This window comes from Prionailurus viverrinus, chromosome X (genome assembly GCF_022837055.1).
Source record: "Prionailurus viverrinus isolate Anna chromosome X, UM_Priviv_1.0, whole genome shotgun sequence".
In the NCBI taxonomy this organism is placed as follows: Eukaryota; Metazoa; Chordata; class Mammalia; order Carnivora; family Felidae; genus Prionailurus; species Prionailurus viverrinus.
The window spans coordinates 50,250,377-50,263,922 of NC_062579.1; the positions used below are offsets into that span (position 1 = coordinate 50,250,377).

The 13,546-nt window shown below is 40.0% G+C and overlaps 1 protein-coding gene across 3 annotated transcripts in view; it reads left to right on the forward strand.

The window, feature by feature from the left end:
• The window catches only part of YIPF6 (Yip1 domain family member 6), a 56,411-nt gene that overhangs the window by 18,762 nt on the left and 24,103 nt on the right, over positions 1–13,546 (forward strand). For all 3 annotated transcript variants that reach the window (XR_007149005.1, XM_047844352.1, XM_047844353.1), the window contains exon 5: positions 2,700–2,825. Coding sequence is in view for 2 of the 3 variants with exons in the window: in XM_047844352.1 (XP_047700308.1) it covers positions 2,700–2,825 (126 nt within the window). In the remaining variant the exon portion in view is untranslated. The remainder of the gene's footprint in view (positions 1–2,699; positions 2,826–13,546) is intronic.

A 13,546-nucleotide genomic window follows, 5' to 3' on the forward strand; every position in this document is an offset into this window, starting at 1 on the left:
TAGCCATTTTTGTTGAATAGATATTTGTTTACTCTCATGCACCTCCCTATCATTAAACTAAGTGAATTAAATATCTGTAGGTTTAAGCAATGTTTATTTGCAAACATATTGTTTTTAAATCTTAACAATAATACAAATGAGAATAAATTAGAGTAGAAGTGGTACAGTTCAAAGCAAGATCATGTTTCAAAGTGTTAGGCTTTCTATACACATAGTACATAAAGGGAGAGGACAGGAAGAGCGAAGTTCCATTGGAGAGGGGAATATAACCATTGGTAGCGAGGAAAAAAAGTACTGCATTAGGATTCAGTTCTGGGTTCTCATCCTGACTGTGCTATCAGCAAAGCGATTTTGGGCTACTTAGAACCAAAATGTATATAATAATTTTTCCCAGTTTACAGAAAACTTTTTTTTTAATTTTTTTTAACGTTTATTTATTTTTGAGATAGAGAGAGACAGAACATGAATGGGGGGAGGGTCAGAGAGAGAGGGAGACACAGAATCAGAAGCAGGCTCCAGGCTCTGAGCTGTCAGCACAGAGCCCGACGCAGGGCTCGAACTCACAGACCGCGAGATCACGACCTGAGCTGAAGTCGGACGCTTAACCGACTGAGCCACCCAGGCGCCCCTACAGAAAACTTTTAAATACCTTCTCTTATTTTAACATCATAACAAGAATATTATTTTCTTTTTTTGACAAACAAGCTAAGGTTCAGAGAGATTGAGGACTGAACCAAGATCACACAGTCAGTGGTAGACCTGGGATTCAACCTCAGGTTTCCTTCACTGCCCGTTCTCTATCTCTATGATTATTATACCTCTCTTCCCACCTAACCCCTCTGGGTCTCCTCTTCCATATCTGTAAAAGGAGATGGCTGAGGATCCTTTCCAGGCTTGATGTTTTATGATTCTAAATTCAGCAAGTTTCTTACTGGCTTTTCTACCCACTTTTTTACTTTAAAGTTTATTTTGAGAGAGAGGGAGGAAGGGAAAGAGAGCATGAGAGAGGAAGGGGCAGAGAGAGAGAGAGAGAGAGAGAGAGAGAGAGAGAGAATCTCAAGCAGGCTCCATGGGGCTTGATCTCACCAACTATGAAATCATGACCTGAACTGAAATCAAGTTGGATGCTTAACTGACTGAACCACCCAGGCTCCCATACCCATTTTTTTAATGTAAATTGATCATGTGGTGATTTAGGTAATAACATAGAGTGCTTTTTCTTAGCCCTTTAATAACCACATCAAGGACAATAACCTGGTGCCTTGATGCACAGGTTTATATTAGAATCTCTGAGCATGTACTTTTTTAGTTTTAAAAGGTTAACATTAGAGATTATGTAGTTTAACTCAATTTATTTGCAGAGAGGAAAACTGGAGTCCCAAGACATGAAATGATTACTCTAGTGTATGTATCTAGTGACAGAACTAGGATCACTTTCTGGATCTCCTTCCTTTGAGGCCAGTTAATGTTCTTCTATCATACCATGCTGAAGCAATAGAGATTCCAGACAAGTGATGAATGCCAGCATTCCTTGCATTGGATTGTCAGGACTCAGGATGGACTATGTACAACTGTAGAATACAAAAGCCTGTACTGGCAAACAGCATAGCAGGGCGAGACTTACTATGTGACTTGTCTATACTATGTAATGAAAAGAGGTTGTGAGCTTGGTGTTATTTATTATTTTTCTGAAAAAAATGACACTGAATCCAAGTGTTCTTGTCCAAAGTTCAAAACAGTTTATGTCTGTAAAATTCTTAGACAAAGAGAGGATATTTAAGTGACAGTTCAACTACTCTATTTTAAAGCAAAGTCTCTTAGTAATAATCTGTATGTTTTTATTTTTAAAAATCCACAGCTAAATAGGTTTATAGAACGTTTCCATTTTTGAATGTAAGAACTAAAGACTTAACCCCAGGATTATAAATCCAAATGTGTCTAAGGGCTAGAAAAGTAACCTAAATGTATTCGTTGGGAATTGGTGACCTGAAGCCCCTTGTGAAGGGAGCTGCTGCTGTGTCACCTGCTCCCAATTGTTGCTGTGTAGCAATGTGTTAGAAATTCTTCTGGTTTTTTAAGAAAATCCAGAAATACATATTTCTTTAATGTTTATTTTTTGAGAGAGAGACAGAGTGTGAGCAGGAGAGAGGCAGAGAGAGAGGGAGACACAGAATCTAAAACAGGCTCCAGGCTCTGTGCTGTCAGCACAGAGCCCAATGCAGGGCTCGAACCCATGAACCACGAGATCATGACCTGAGCCAAAATTGGATGCTCAACCAAGTCACCCAGATGCCCCCAGAAATACATGTTTTTATGTGAAACCTCCCAACTTTAAAATAATGTCATCTTGGATTTAAACCCATGTTAAGCCATGTACAGACCAACAACCTCATGTCGGTGAGCCACATTTGGCCCTTCAGTTTATAACCTGTGCTTAACCAAAACGGTCTTCAGTAATGCATGTAAACATCTTAACAAGGCCATATGAGGCAACCCTTGTAGTCCTGAGGCATTTGGAATTTGAAATAAAGGAGCCTTGCTAAATATTTCTGACATCTTCCTTTTATACAGCCTACATATTACAGATCTCTAGGTGAGGTTTCAGACAGCTCTCTGATTTAATGTTGGACAACCCATGCCTTAACTTCATTGCTCTAAATAAAAGATGAAGCATTTCTCATGCCATTTCCTTGTCACAGAATGCTTCAAAGAAGCTCTGTAGATAGTGAAAAGGATGGAGGGCCCCAGTTTGCAGAAGTCTTTGTCATTGTTTGGTTTGGTGCAGTTACCATCACCCTCAACTCAAAACTTCTTGGAGGAAACATGTGAGTATTATTAAAATGCATTTTTTTTCCCTTGGCAAGTAGCGTCTCTTAGATTTCTTAGGAAGTCTGACTGTTAGGTATTTAAAAAAATATATATATATATGTGTGTGTGTGTGTGTGTGTGTATATATATATATATATATATATATATATATGAGGGCTAAAGAGAAAAGTCTCTTAAAACTGCTGAACAGAGGATTTCTAGGAGGGGGCCAAGATGACAGAACAGCATGGAAGTTTTTTTTGCATCTCTCATCCCTGAAATACAGCCAGATCAACACTAAACCATCTTGCACACCTAGAAAACTGATTTGAGGATTAACACAACAATCTGTACAACCTAAACCAGAGAACTCAGCAGATATGCAGCACAAAGAGGTGAACTGGGGGAGAAGCCCACGGAGGGCAGGGAGCTGTTTTTCTTTGGAGAGAGAAGACAGAGATGGGGGGAGAGTACAGAAAACATCCCCCCCCCCGCCCAAAAGCAGCTGGAGAGAAAAGAAAGATTACTCAAGGGACTGAACAAAACAGGGAGAAAGGAGAAAGGAGAGGGTTTAAATTCCATTAAGACTTTATAAACAGGGAGAGTTCAGGGTCTGAAACTCTGCACCTTGATACCTGGTGGTGCTCTGGTGGGAAGGGCAAATCCCCAGGAACAGAGAGCGAGGTCCTTAGGGTCCTCAGGCCATGTGGGGAGAGGCGGTTCCCCTGCTGGGAGGACATTTGGTAGAGGCTGTGCAGCCTCCCCACAGGCAAAGGCCCCAGTGGACCCTGGAGAGCAACCACATTCACTGGTGCTGGAACAAGGATGTTAAGGGGGTAGACTGGTGCAGATGTGTGTTGCAATTTTCCATATTTCCTGAAATGCTGCTGCTACAAGATAGTGCAAACTTTTTCCGGGGCAGGCTGGCACGTGGCCACAGTCTCTGGGCATCAGCAGCAGCACGGTCTCCTGAATGTTCCTGGGGGTGGGCCAGCACCCAGCCATTGCTCAGTGAGACTCTCCCCCAGAGGGTCTGAGCAAGTCAAAGCCACAGTCCCTCAGAAGTGAGGGGTTGGGAAACACAGCTACATCTGAGATAAAACTCAGAAGGGAGGTGCCACCTGGCAACCTGATGGCTTGGTCACAGACAGTGTAAAAGTGGGGAGTGGATGGAAGCCGGAGACAAAGGAGGGGTGCCTGATTTCTGGTCTTGGAGAGCACAGAGTTCTGATACTACAGACTGGGTAGCTGGGTGACACGATTTTCACTCCTAATGCATCTTTGCATACACACCTACAGGACACAACAATCAACCCCAGTAAGCTAAGCAGCACCATCTAGTGGAGAACAGAGCCATTGCACTAAGCCCTGCCCAACTGGGCCAACCTCACTCTTCAGGAACAACACAAGTCCCTTTGGCTGCTTAGTTTACAGACTATAAAGTGCTTCATAGTTTGATTTCTAGGGGAACCTGATATAATTTCAATCGTACTTAAGTCTACTGGTCCATCTATCCAATTTCTTTTCTTTCTTTTTTTATCCTTGAATACAGAAAGAGAAAAAGTTTATTTTTATTTTCCATTTCTATTAAAAACATTATTTAATTTTTTCTACTTTTTTTTACCTTTTTGTAAATTTTTCAAGTTCTTTTTTAATTTCATCATTTCATTTTATTCTATTTCATTGTATTCATTTTTTTTCAAATTTTCAAGCATTTTCCTTTTCTTTCCTTTATTCTCTAACCTATCAAGCTCCTTTCAACAACCAGACCAGAACACACCTAGGATCTAGCATCCTTTATTTGATTTTTTGTGTGTTTTTAATTTTTTAATTTTAACTTTTTTTACCTTTTTAATTCCTTTTCTTCCTTCAAAATGATGAAACGAAGGACTTCACCCCAAAAGAAAGAACAGGGAGAAATGACAGCCAGGGACTTAATCAACACAGATACAAGAAAGATGTCTGAACCAGAATTTAGAATCACAATAATAATACTAGCTGAGGTTGAAAACAGATTAGAATCCCTTTCCACGGAGATTAAAGGTAGTCAGGATGAAAATAAAAATGTTGTAACTGAGCCTTAGTCTTGAATGGATGGCACAGTGTCAAGGACAGATGAGGCAGAGCAGCAAATAAGCAATATAGAAGACAAACTTATGGAGAACAATGGAGCAGAAAAAAAGAGGGAGACTGTCGTAGACTCTGTGTCTAATGTTCTCTCTTGTCTAGCAAGAGAGCAGGACACAGGATGAAAAAACAAGATTGCTAATGTCTGGGAAAAGACAAGAGCCCCAAATAAGAGTCTCTGCCCTGTTTTTATTAGGATAAGAAGGCTTACAAACATGGTGATGGACATGCGCAAAGAGACAATAAATCTGTGAACTTTAACTTGTGGTTGTGAGGGAAAGGGGGTCCTGAAGACATTTGGGGTTGGGGTTTGGGCTAATACAAAGCAAAATGCTGATGCCAGGGAGTCAGGTGGAAGGTTGTTTATAGCGAACATGAGGCACCACCTCTGTTTATCTTAGCTAGCCTAGGGGAATGAGACAGGTAGGACACGTGACCTCAGAGTTAACAAGGCACCTTTTCTTCTGTTAATCATCTCTGCTCTGGTCTACTTCACCTGTAGCGCAGCGGTCTATAGCCCAATTTACCTGTTTACCTAACTTGGTCCTTCCTTCCTGTGAAAGCAGCATTCTGTTATAGTACTAAATTGTGGGGTGCTTCCACCCTGAATATTTAATCTTGTTTATTTCATATACCTATGTATTGGGTTCCTTTGTACCTCCCCATTCTTGGTTGCCTTGTCTTTTTTACCCAAACTCAGATGTGAGCATCCAATGGTTTTGCACTTCTTTATGCCTTGTTAACCCATTGATGTAAGCCCAGGGGATTTGTAAGCTTATTCCCTACAGGAGACTAAGGCAAAGAGCATGATTTAAGAATTAGAGAAATCAGTGACTCATTAAAAAGGAACAACGTCAGAATCACAGGAATCTCAGAAGATGAAGACAGAGAAAAAGGGGTAGAAGGGTTATGTGAACAAATCATAGTGGAAAACTTTCCTAGCCTGGGGAAAGACACAGACATCAAAATCCAGGAAGCACAGAGGACTGTCGTTAGATTCAACAAAACCGACCTTCATCAAGGCATATCATAGTCAAATTCACAAAATACTCAGGCAAGTAAAGAATCTGAAAGCAGCAAGAGGAAAAAAGTCCTTAACCTACAAGGGAAGACACATCAGGTTTGCAGCCGACCTAGCCACAGAAACTTGGCAGACCAGAAAAGAGTGGCAGGATATATTCAATGTGTTGAATTGGAAAAATATGCAGCCACTAATTCTTTATTCAACAAGGCTTTCATTCAAAACAGAAGGAGAGATTAAAGTTTCCCTGAGAAACAAAATTAAAGGAGTTTGTGACCACTAAACCAGCCCTGCAAGAACTTTTATGGGGGACTCTGAGAAGAGAAAAGATGGAAGAAAAACGACCAAAAGCAACAAAGATTAGAAAGGACCAGAGAACACCACCAGAAACTCAAACTGTACAGGCAACATAATGTCAATGAATTCATATCTTTCAGTACTCACTCTAAATGTCAGTGGACTAAATGCCCCAATCAAATGACATAAGGCAACAGAATGGATAAGAAAACAAGATCCATCTAGATGCTGTTTACAAGAGACCCACTTAAGACCTAAACACACTTTCAGATTAAAAGTAAGGGAATGGAGAACTATCTATCATGCTAATGGTCTCCAAAAGAAAGCTGGAGTAGCCAAACTTATATCAGACAATCTAGAGTTTAAAGTAAAGACTGTAACAAGAGATGAAGAAGGGCATTATGTGATAATTAAGGGGTCTATCCACCAAGAAGACCTAACAGTTGGAAACATTTATGTTCCAAATGTGGAAGAACCCAAATATATAAATCACTTAATCACAAACATAAAGAAACTCATTGATTATAATACCATAATAGTCAGGGACTTCAACACCCCACTTACAGCAATGGACAGACCATCTAAACAGAAAATCAACAAGGAAACAATGGCTTTGAATGACACACTGGACGAGATGGACTTAACAGATATATACAGAAGATTTCATCCTAAATCATTGGAATACACATTCCTCTCCAGTACATGTGGAACGTTCTCCAGAATAGACCACATACTGGACACAGATCAGCCCTCAACAAGTAAAAAAAAAATTGAGATTATTCCGTGCATATTTTCAGACCACAAAGCTATGAAACTCGAAATCAACCACAAGAAAAAATGTGGAAAGATAAATAATTGGAGACTAAAGACCATCCTACTAAAGAATGAATGGGCTAACCAAGAAGTTAAGAGGAAGTTAAAATGGAAGCCAGTGAAAATGAAAACAACACAGCCCAAACCTTCTGGGACACAGCAAAGGCGGTCATAAGAGGGAAGTATATAGTAGTTCAGGCCTTCCTAAAGAATGAAGAAAGGTCACAGAGACACAACCTAACCTTACACCTTGAAGAGCTGGAAAAAGAACGGCAAGTAAAACCCAAAAACAGCAGAAGAGAGGAAATAATAAAGATGAGAGCAGAAATCAATGTTATCAAAACCAAAAAAACCAGTAGAACAGATCAATGAAACCAGAAGTTGGTACCTTGAAAGAATTAACAAAATTGATAAACCCCTATCAAGTTTGATCAAAAAGAAAAGGAAAGGACCCAAATAAATAAAATCAAGAATGAGGGAGGAGAGATAACAACCAAGATAGCAGAAATAAATAAATAAGAGAATATTATGAGCAATTATACACCAATGAAATGGGAAAGCTGGAAGAAATGGACAAATTTCTAGAAACATATACACTATCAAAACTGAAACAGGAAAAAATAGAAAATTTGAACAGACCCATAACCAGTAAAGAAATCAAATTAGTAATCAAAAATCTGCCAAAAAACAAGAGACCAGGGCCAGATGGCTTTCCAGGGAAATTCTACCAAACATTTAAGGAAGAGTTGACACCTATTCTCTTGAAGCTGTTCCAAAAAATAGAAATGGGAGGAAAACTTCCAAACTCTTCCTATGAAGCCAGCATTACCTTGATTCCAAAACCAGAGACCCCAATAAACAGGAGAACTATAGACCAATTTCCCTGATGAACATGGATGCAAAAATCCTCAACAAGATATTAGCCAACCATATCCAACAATACATTAAAATTATTCACCAGGACCAAGTGGGATTTATACCTGGGTTGCAGGGCTGGTTCACTATCTGCAAAACAATCAATGTGATACATCACATAAATAAAATAAAGGACAAGAACCACATGATCCTCTCAATAGATGCAGACAAAGCATTTGACAAAATACAGCATCATTTCTTGATAAAAACCCTCAAGAAAGTAGGGATAGAAGGGCTTTTACCTCAAGATCATACAAGCCATATATGAAAGACCCACTGCCAATGTCATCCTCAATGGGGAAAAACTGAGAGCTTTCCCCCTAAGGGCAGGAACAAGAAAGGGATGTCTACTCTCACCACTGTTACTCAACATAGTATTGGAAGCCTTAGCTTCAGCAATCAGACAACAGAAAGAAATAAAAGGCATCCATATCAGCCATGAGGAGGTCAAACTTTCACTCTTAACAGGTGACATGATATTCTATGTGTAAAACCCAAAAGATTCCACCAAAAAACTTCTAGGGTTGATCCATGAATTCAACAAAGTGGCAGGATATAAAATCAATGCATAGAAATCGGTTGCATTCCTATACACAAATAATGAAGAAACAGAAGGAGAAATCAAGGAATCTATCCCATTTACAATTGCACCAAAACCCATAAAATACCTAGGAATAAATCTAACCAGAGATGAAAATCTATGTGATGAAAACTATAGAAAGCTTATGAAAGAAATTGAAGAAGACACACAAAAAAATGGAAAAATGTTCCATGCTCCTGGATAGGAAAAAAATACTGTTGAAATGTCAATACTAGCCAAAGCAATCTACATATTGAATGCAATCCATATCAAAGCAACATCAGCATTCTTAACAGAGCTAGAACAAACAATCCTAAAATTTGTATGGAACCAGAAAAGACCCTGAATAGCCAAAGCAATCTGGAAAAAGAAAACCAAAGCAGGAGGCATCACAATCCCAGACTTCAAGATGTATTACAAGGTTGTAATCATCAAGACAGTATGGTACTGGCACAAAAACAGACACTCAGATCAACGAAACAGAATAGAGAACCCAGAAATGGACCAAGAAACATATGGCCGACTAATTGTTGACAAAGCAGGAAAGAATATCTAATGGAATGAAGACAGTCTCTTCAGCAAATGGTGCTGGGAAAACTGGACACCAACATGCAGAAAAATGAATCTGGACCGCTCTTACACTGTACAAAAAAATAAACTCACAATGGATGAAAGACTGAAACGTAATACAGGAAGCCATCAAAATCCTAAAGGAGAAAGCAAACAAAAGCCTCTTTGACCTTACCAATGGAAAGTTTTTACTCGACAGGTCTCCGGAGCCAAGGGAAACAAAAGCAAAAATGAACTATTGGGACCTCATCAAAATAAAAAGCTTCTGCACAGCAAAGGAAACAATTAGCAAAACTAAAAGGCAACCTATGGAATGGGAGTAGATATTTGCAAAAGACATATCAGAATAAAGGTTTAGTATCCAAAATCTATAGAGAACTTTTCAAAGTCAACACCCCAAAACCAAATAATCCCATGAAGAAATGGGCAAAAGACATGAATAGACACTTCTCCAAAGAAGACATCCAGATGACCAACCGACACATGAAAAATTGCTCAGTATCACTCATCATCCAGGAAACCACATTGAGATACCACCTCACACCTGTCAGAATGGCTAACATGAACAACTCAGACAACAACAGATGTTGGCGAGGATTTGGAGAAAGAGGATCTCTTTTGCACTACTGGTGGGAATGCAAACTGGTGCAGCCACTCTGGGAAACAGTATGGAGGTTCCTCAAAAAATTAAAGCTAGAACTACCCTCCGACCCAGCAATTGCACTACTAGGAATTTATCCAAGGGATACAGGTGTGCTATTTCAAAGGAACACAAGCACCCCAATGTTTATAGCAGCACTATGGACAATAGCCAAAGTATAGAAAGATCCCAAATGTCCATCAATGAATGAATGGATAAAGAAGATGTGGTATGTATGTGTGTGTGTGTGTGTATATATATATATACATATATATATATATATATATATGTATATATATACACACACATACATACACATACACACATATATATATACATATATACATACACATACATAAACAATGGAGTATTACTCGGCAATCAAAAAGAATGAAATCTTACCATTTGCAACTATGTGGATAGAATTCGAGTGTATTATGGTAAGTGAAATTAGAGAAAAACAAATATCATATAACTTCATTCATATGAGCTCTGTAAGATAGAAAACAGGTGACCATAAGGGAAGGGAAGCAAACATAATATAAAAACAGGGAGGGGTACAAAACATAAGAGACTCTTAAATATAGAGAACAAACAGACGGTTGCTGGAGAGGTTGCGGGAGGGGGGATGGGCTAAATGGGTAAGGGGCTTAAGGAATCTACTCCTGAAATCATCATTACCCCATGTGCTAACTAACTTGGATGTAAGTTATAAGAAATAAATAATAGAAAAAATAAAAATAAATTTTTAAAAAATTGAACAGAGATAACTTAGTTTAGTTACCTTACCTTAAATTATCTACAGTCCTTTGATAAGCTTCAGATCCTATGCCCAGCTCATGAAATCATATGGAGAATATTTTGTGTTAGAATATTATGTCCAGTTTTTGGGGGGGGGGGGAAGATGGCAGTGTAGGAGGATGCTGGGCGCACCGCATCATGCTGATCACTTAGATTCCACCCACACCTGACTAAATAACCCAGAAAACTAACAGAAGACTAGCAGAACAGACTCTCCAGAGCCAAGCATAGACAAGAGGCCCACGGAAGAGGGTAGGAAGGGCAGAGAGGCGGTGCACGCTACATGGACTGGTGGGAGGGAGCCAGGGTGGCGTAGGAGCAGCCTGCCCAGCAAGGCAGAGCCCCTGAGTCTGATTTGCAAAAGCAGAGGGGCTGGACTGCATGAGTTATGACAGCCAGTGGGACTTAACATCTGGAATGTTAAAAGTCAGCAGCTCTTTTCGGAGAGCAGAGAGGACACCGGGAGGGAGAAGTATTGAGCCCTGGAAGACAGCTCAACTCAGCAGGGAACAAAGGTGCTGGCCAGTGCCATCTCCTTCGCCCACCCCCCAACGAAAACCCCAAAGGGAACCAGTTTCTGTCACCAAAGTTGCTTGTACTGCGCAAACGCCCAATGCTGTGCTTCTGTGGATCCATCCCTCCCATTGGTATGGCTGCCTCCCTCCCGGTGCTGCAGGTCCCCTCCCACAGGGGACCAGTGACGGCAAGGTGAGCTAAGCCTGCCCCTCCCACCCCTGTGCACCTTGTGGATCCACCCGGCTAATACACCAGATCCCATAGAAGCAGCACCACAAGCCTGGCAGTGTGCAAGTAGCCCAGACCGGGGCCACACCACTCCACAGTGAGTCCTGCCCCGGGAGAGGGGAAAATAAAGTACACACCAGTCTGACTGTGGCTCTGCCCACTAACACAAGTTACCCGAGACAGCACAGAGGAGGTGCCCTGCAGTTCGGCTCCACTCCAGGGACTGACTATCCAAAATGATGAAATGGAAGAATTCTCCTCAAAAGAAACTCCAGGAAGTAGCGACAGCTAACGAATTGATCAAAAATGATTTAAGCAATGTAACAGACTCTTATTTAAAATAATAGTCATAAAATTCATTGCTTGGCTTGAAAAAAGTGTAGAAGACAGCAGAGAATCTATTGCTACAGAGATCAAGGGACTCAGAAACAGGTGGAGCTAAAAAATGCTATAAATGAATTGCAAAATAAAATAGAGGCGACCACAGCTCGTATTGAAGAGGCAGAGGAGAGAATAGGTGAATTGGAAACTAAAATTAGGGAAAAAAAGGAACCTGAGAAAAAGAGAGGTAAAAAAATCCAGGAGTATGAGGGGAGAATTAGATAACTAAGTGATGCAGTCAAACAGAAAAATATCTGTATAATACGGTATCCAGAGGAGGAAGAGAGAGAGAGAAAGGGGCTGAAGGTGTACATGAACATATCATAGCTGAGAACTTCCCTGATCTGGGGAAGGAAAAAGGCATTGAAATCCAAGAGGCACAGAGAACTCCCTTCAGATGTAACCTGAATCGATCTTCTACATGACATATCATAGTGAAACTGGCAAAATACAAGGATAAAGAGAAAATTCTGAAAACAGCTAAGGATAAATGTGCTCTAACATATAAAGGGAGACTGATAAGACTAGTGACGGATCTATCTACTGAAACTTGGCAGGCCAGAGGAATGTCAGGAGATCTTCAATGTGACGAGCAGAAAAAAAAATGCAGCCGAGAATCCTTTATCCAGCAAGTCTGTCATTTAGAATAGAAGGAGAGATAAAGGTCTTCCCAAACAAACAAAAACTGAAGGAATTCATCACCACTAAACCATCCCTACGAGCGATCCTAAGGGGGATTCTGTGAGTGAAATGTTGCAAGGACCACAAAGTACCAGAGACATCACTACAAGCATGAAACCTTACAGATATCACAATGACTCTAAACCCATATCTCTCAATAATAACACTGAATGTAAATGGACTAAATGTTCCAACCAAAAGACATAGGGTATCAGAATGGATAAAAAAACAAGACCCATCTATTTGCTGTCTATAAGAGACTCATTGTAGACCTGAGGACACCTTCAGATTGAAAGTGAGGGGATGGAGAACTATCTATCATGCTACTGGAACTCAAAGCTGGAATAGCCATACTTCTATCAGAAAAAGTAGACTTTAAATTAAAGGCTGTAACAAAAGATGAAGAAGGGCATTATATAATAATTACAGGGTCTATCCTTCAGGAAGAACTAACAATTATAAATGTCTATGCGCTGAATATGGAAGCCCCCAAATATATAAAACAATCACAAACATAAGCAACCTTATTGATTAGAATGTGGTAACTGCAGGGACTTTAATACTCCACTTACAACAATGGATAGATCATCTAGAAATAGGATCAGTAAAGAAACAAGGGCCCTGAATGATACATTGGATCAGATGGACTTGACAGATATATTTAGAACTCTGCATCCCAAAGCAACAGAATATACTTTCTTCTCAAGTGTACATGGAACCTTCTCCAAGATAGATCACATACTGGGTCACAAAACAGCCCTTCATAAGTATACAAGAATTGAAATCATACCATGCACACTTTCAGACCACAATGCTATGAAGCTTGAAATCAACCACAGGAAAAAGTCTGGAAAACCTCCATAAGCATGGAGGTTAAAGAACACCCTACCAGAGAATGAGTGGGTCAACCAGGCAATTAGAGAAGAAATTAAGAAATATATGGAAACAAATGAAATTGAAAAGACAACAATCCAAACGCTTTGGGATGCAGCGAAGGCAGTCCTGAGAGGAAAATACATTGCAATCCAGGGCTATCTCAAGAAACAAGAAAAATCCCAAATACAAAATCTAACAGCAAACCTAAAGGAAATAGAAGCAGAACAGCAAAGACACCCGAAACCCAGCAGAAGAAGAGAAATAATAAAAATCAGAGCAGAAATAAACAATA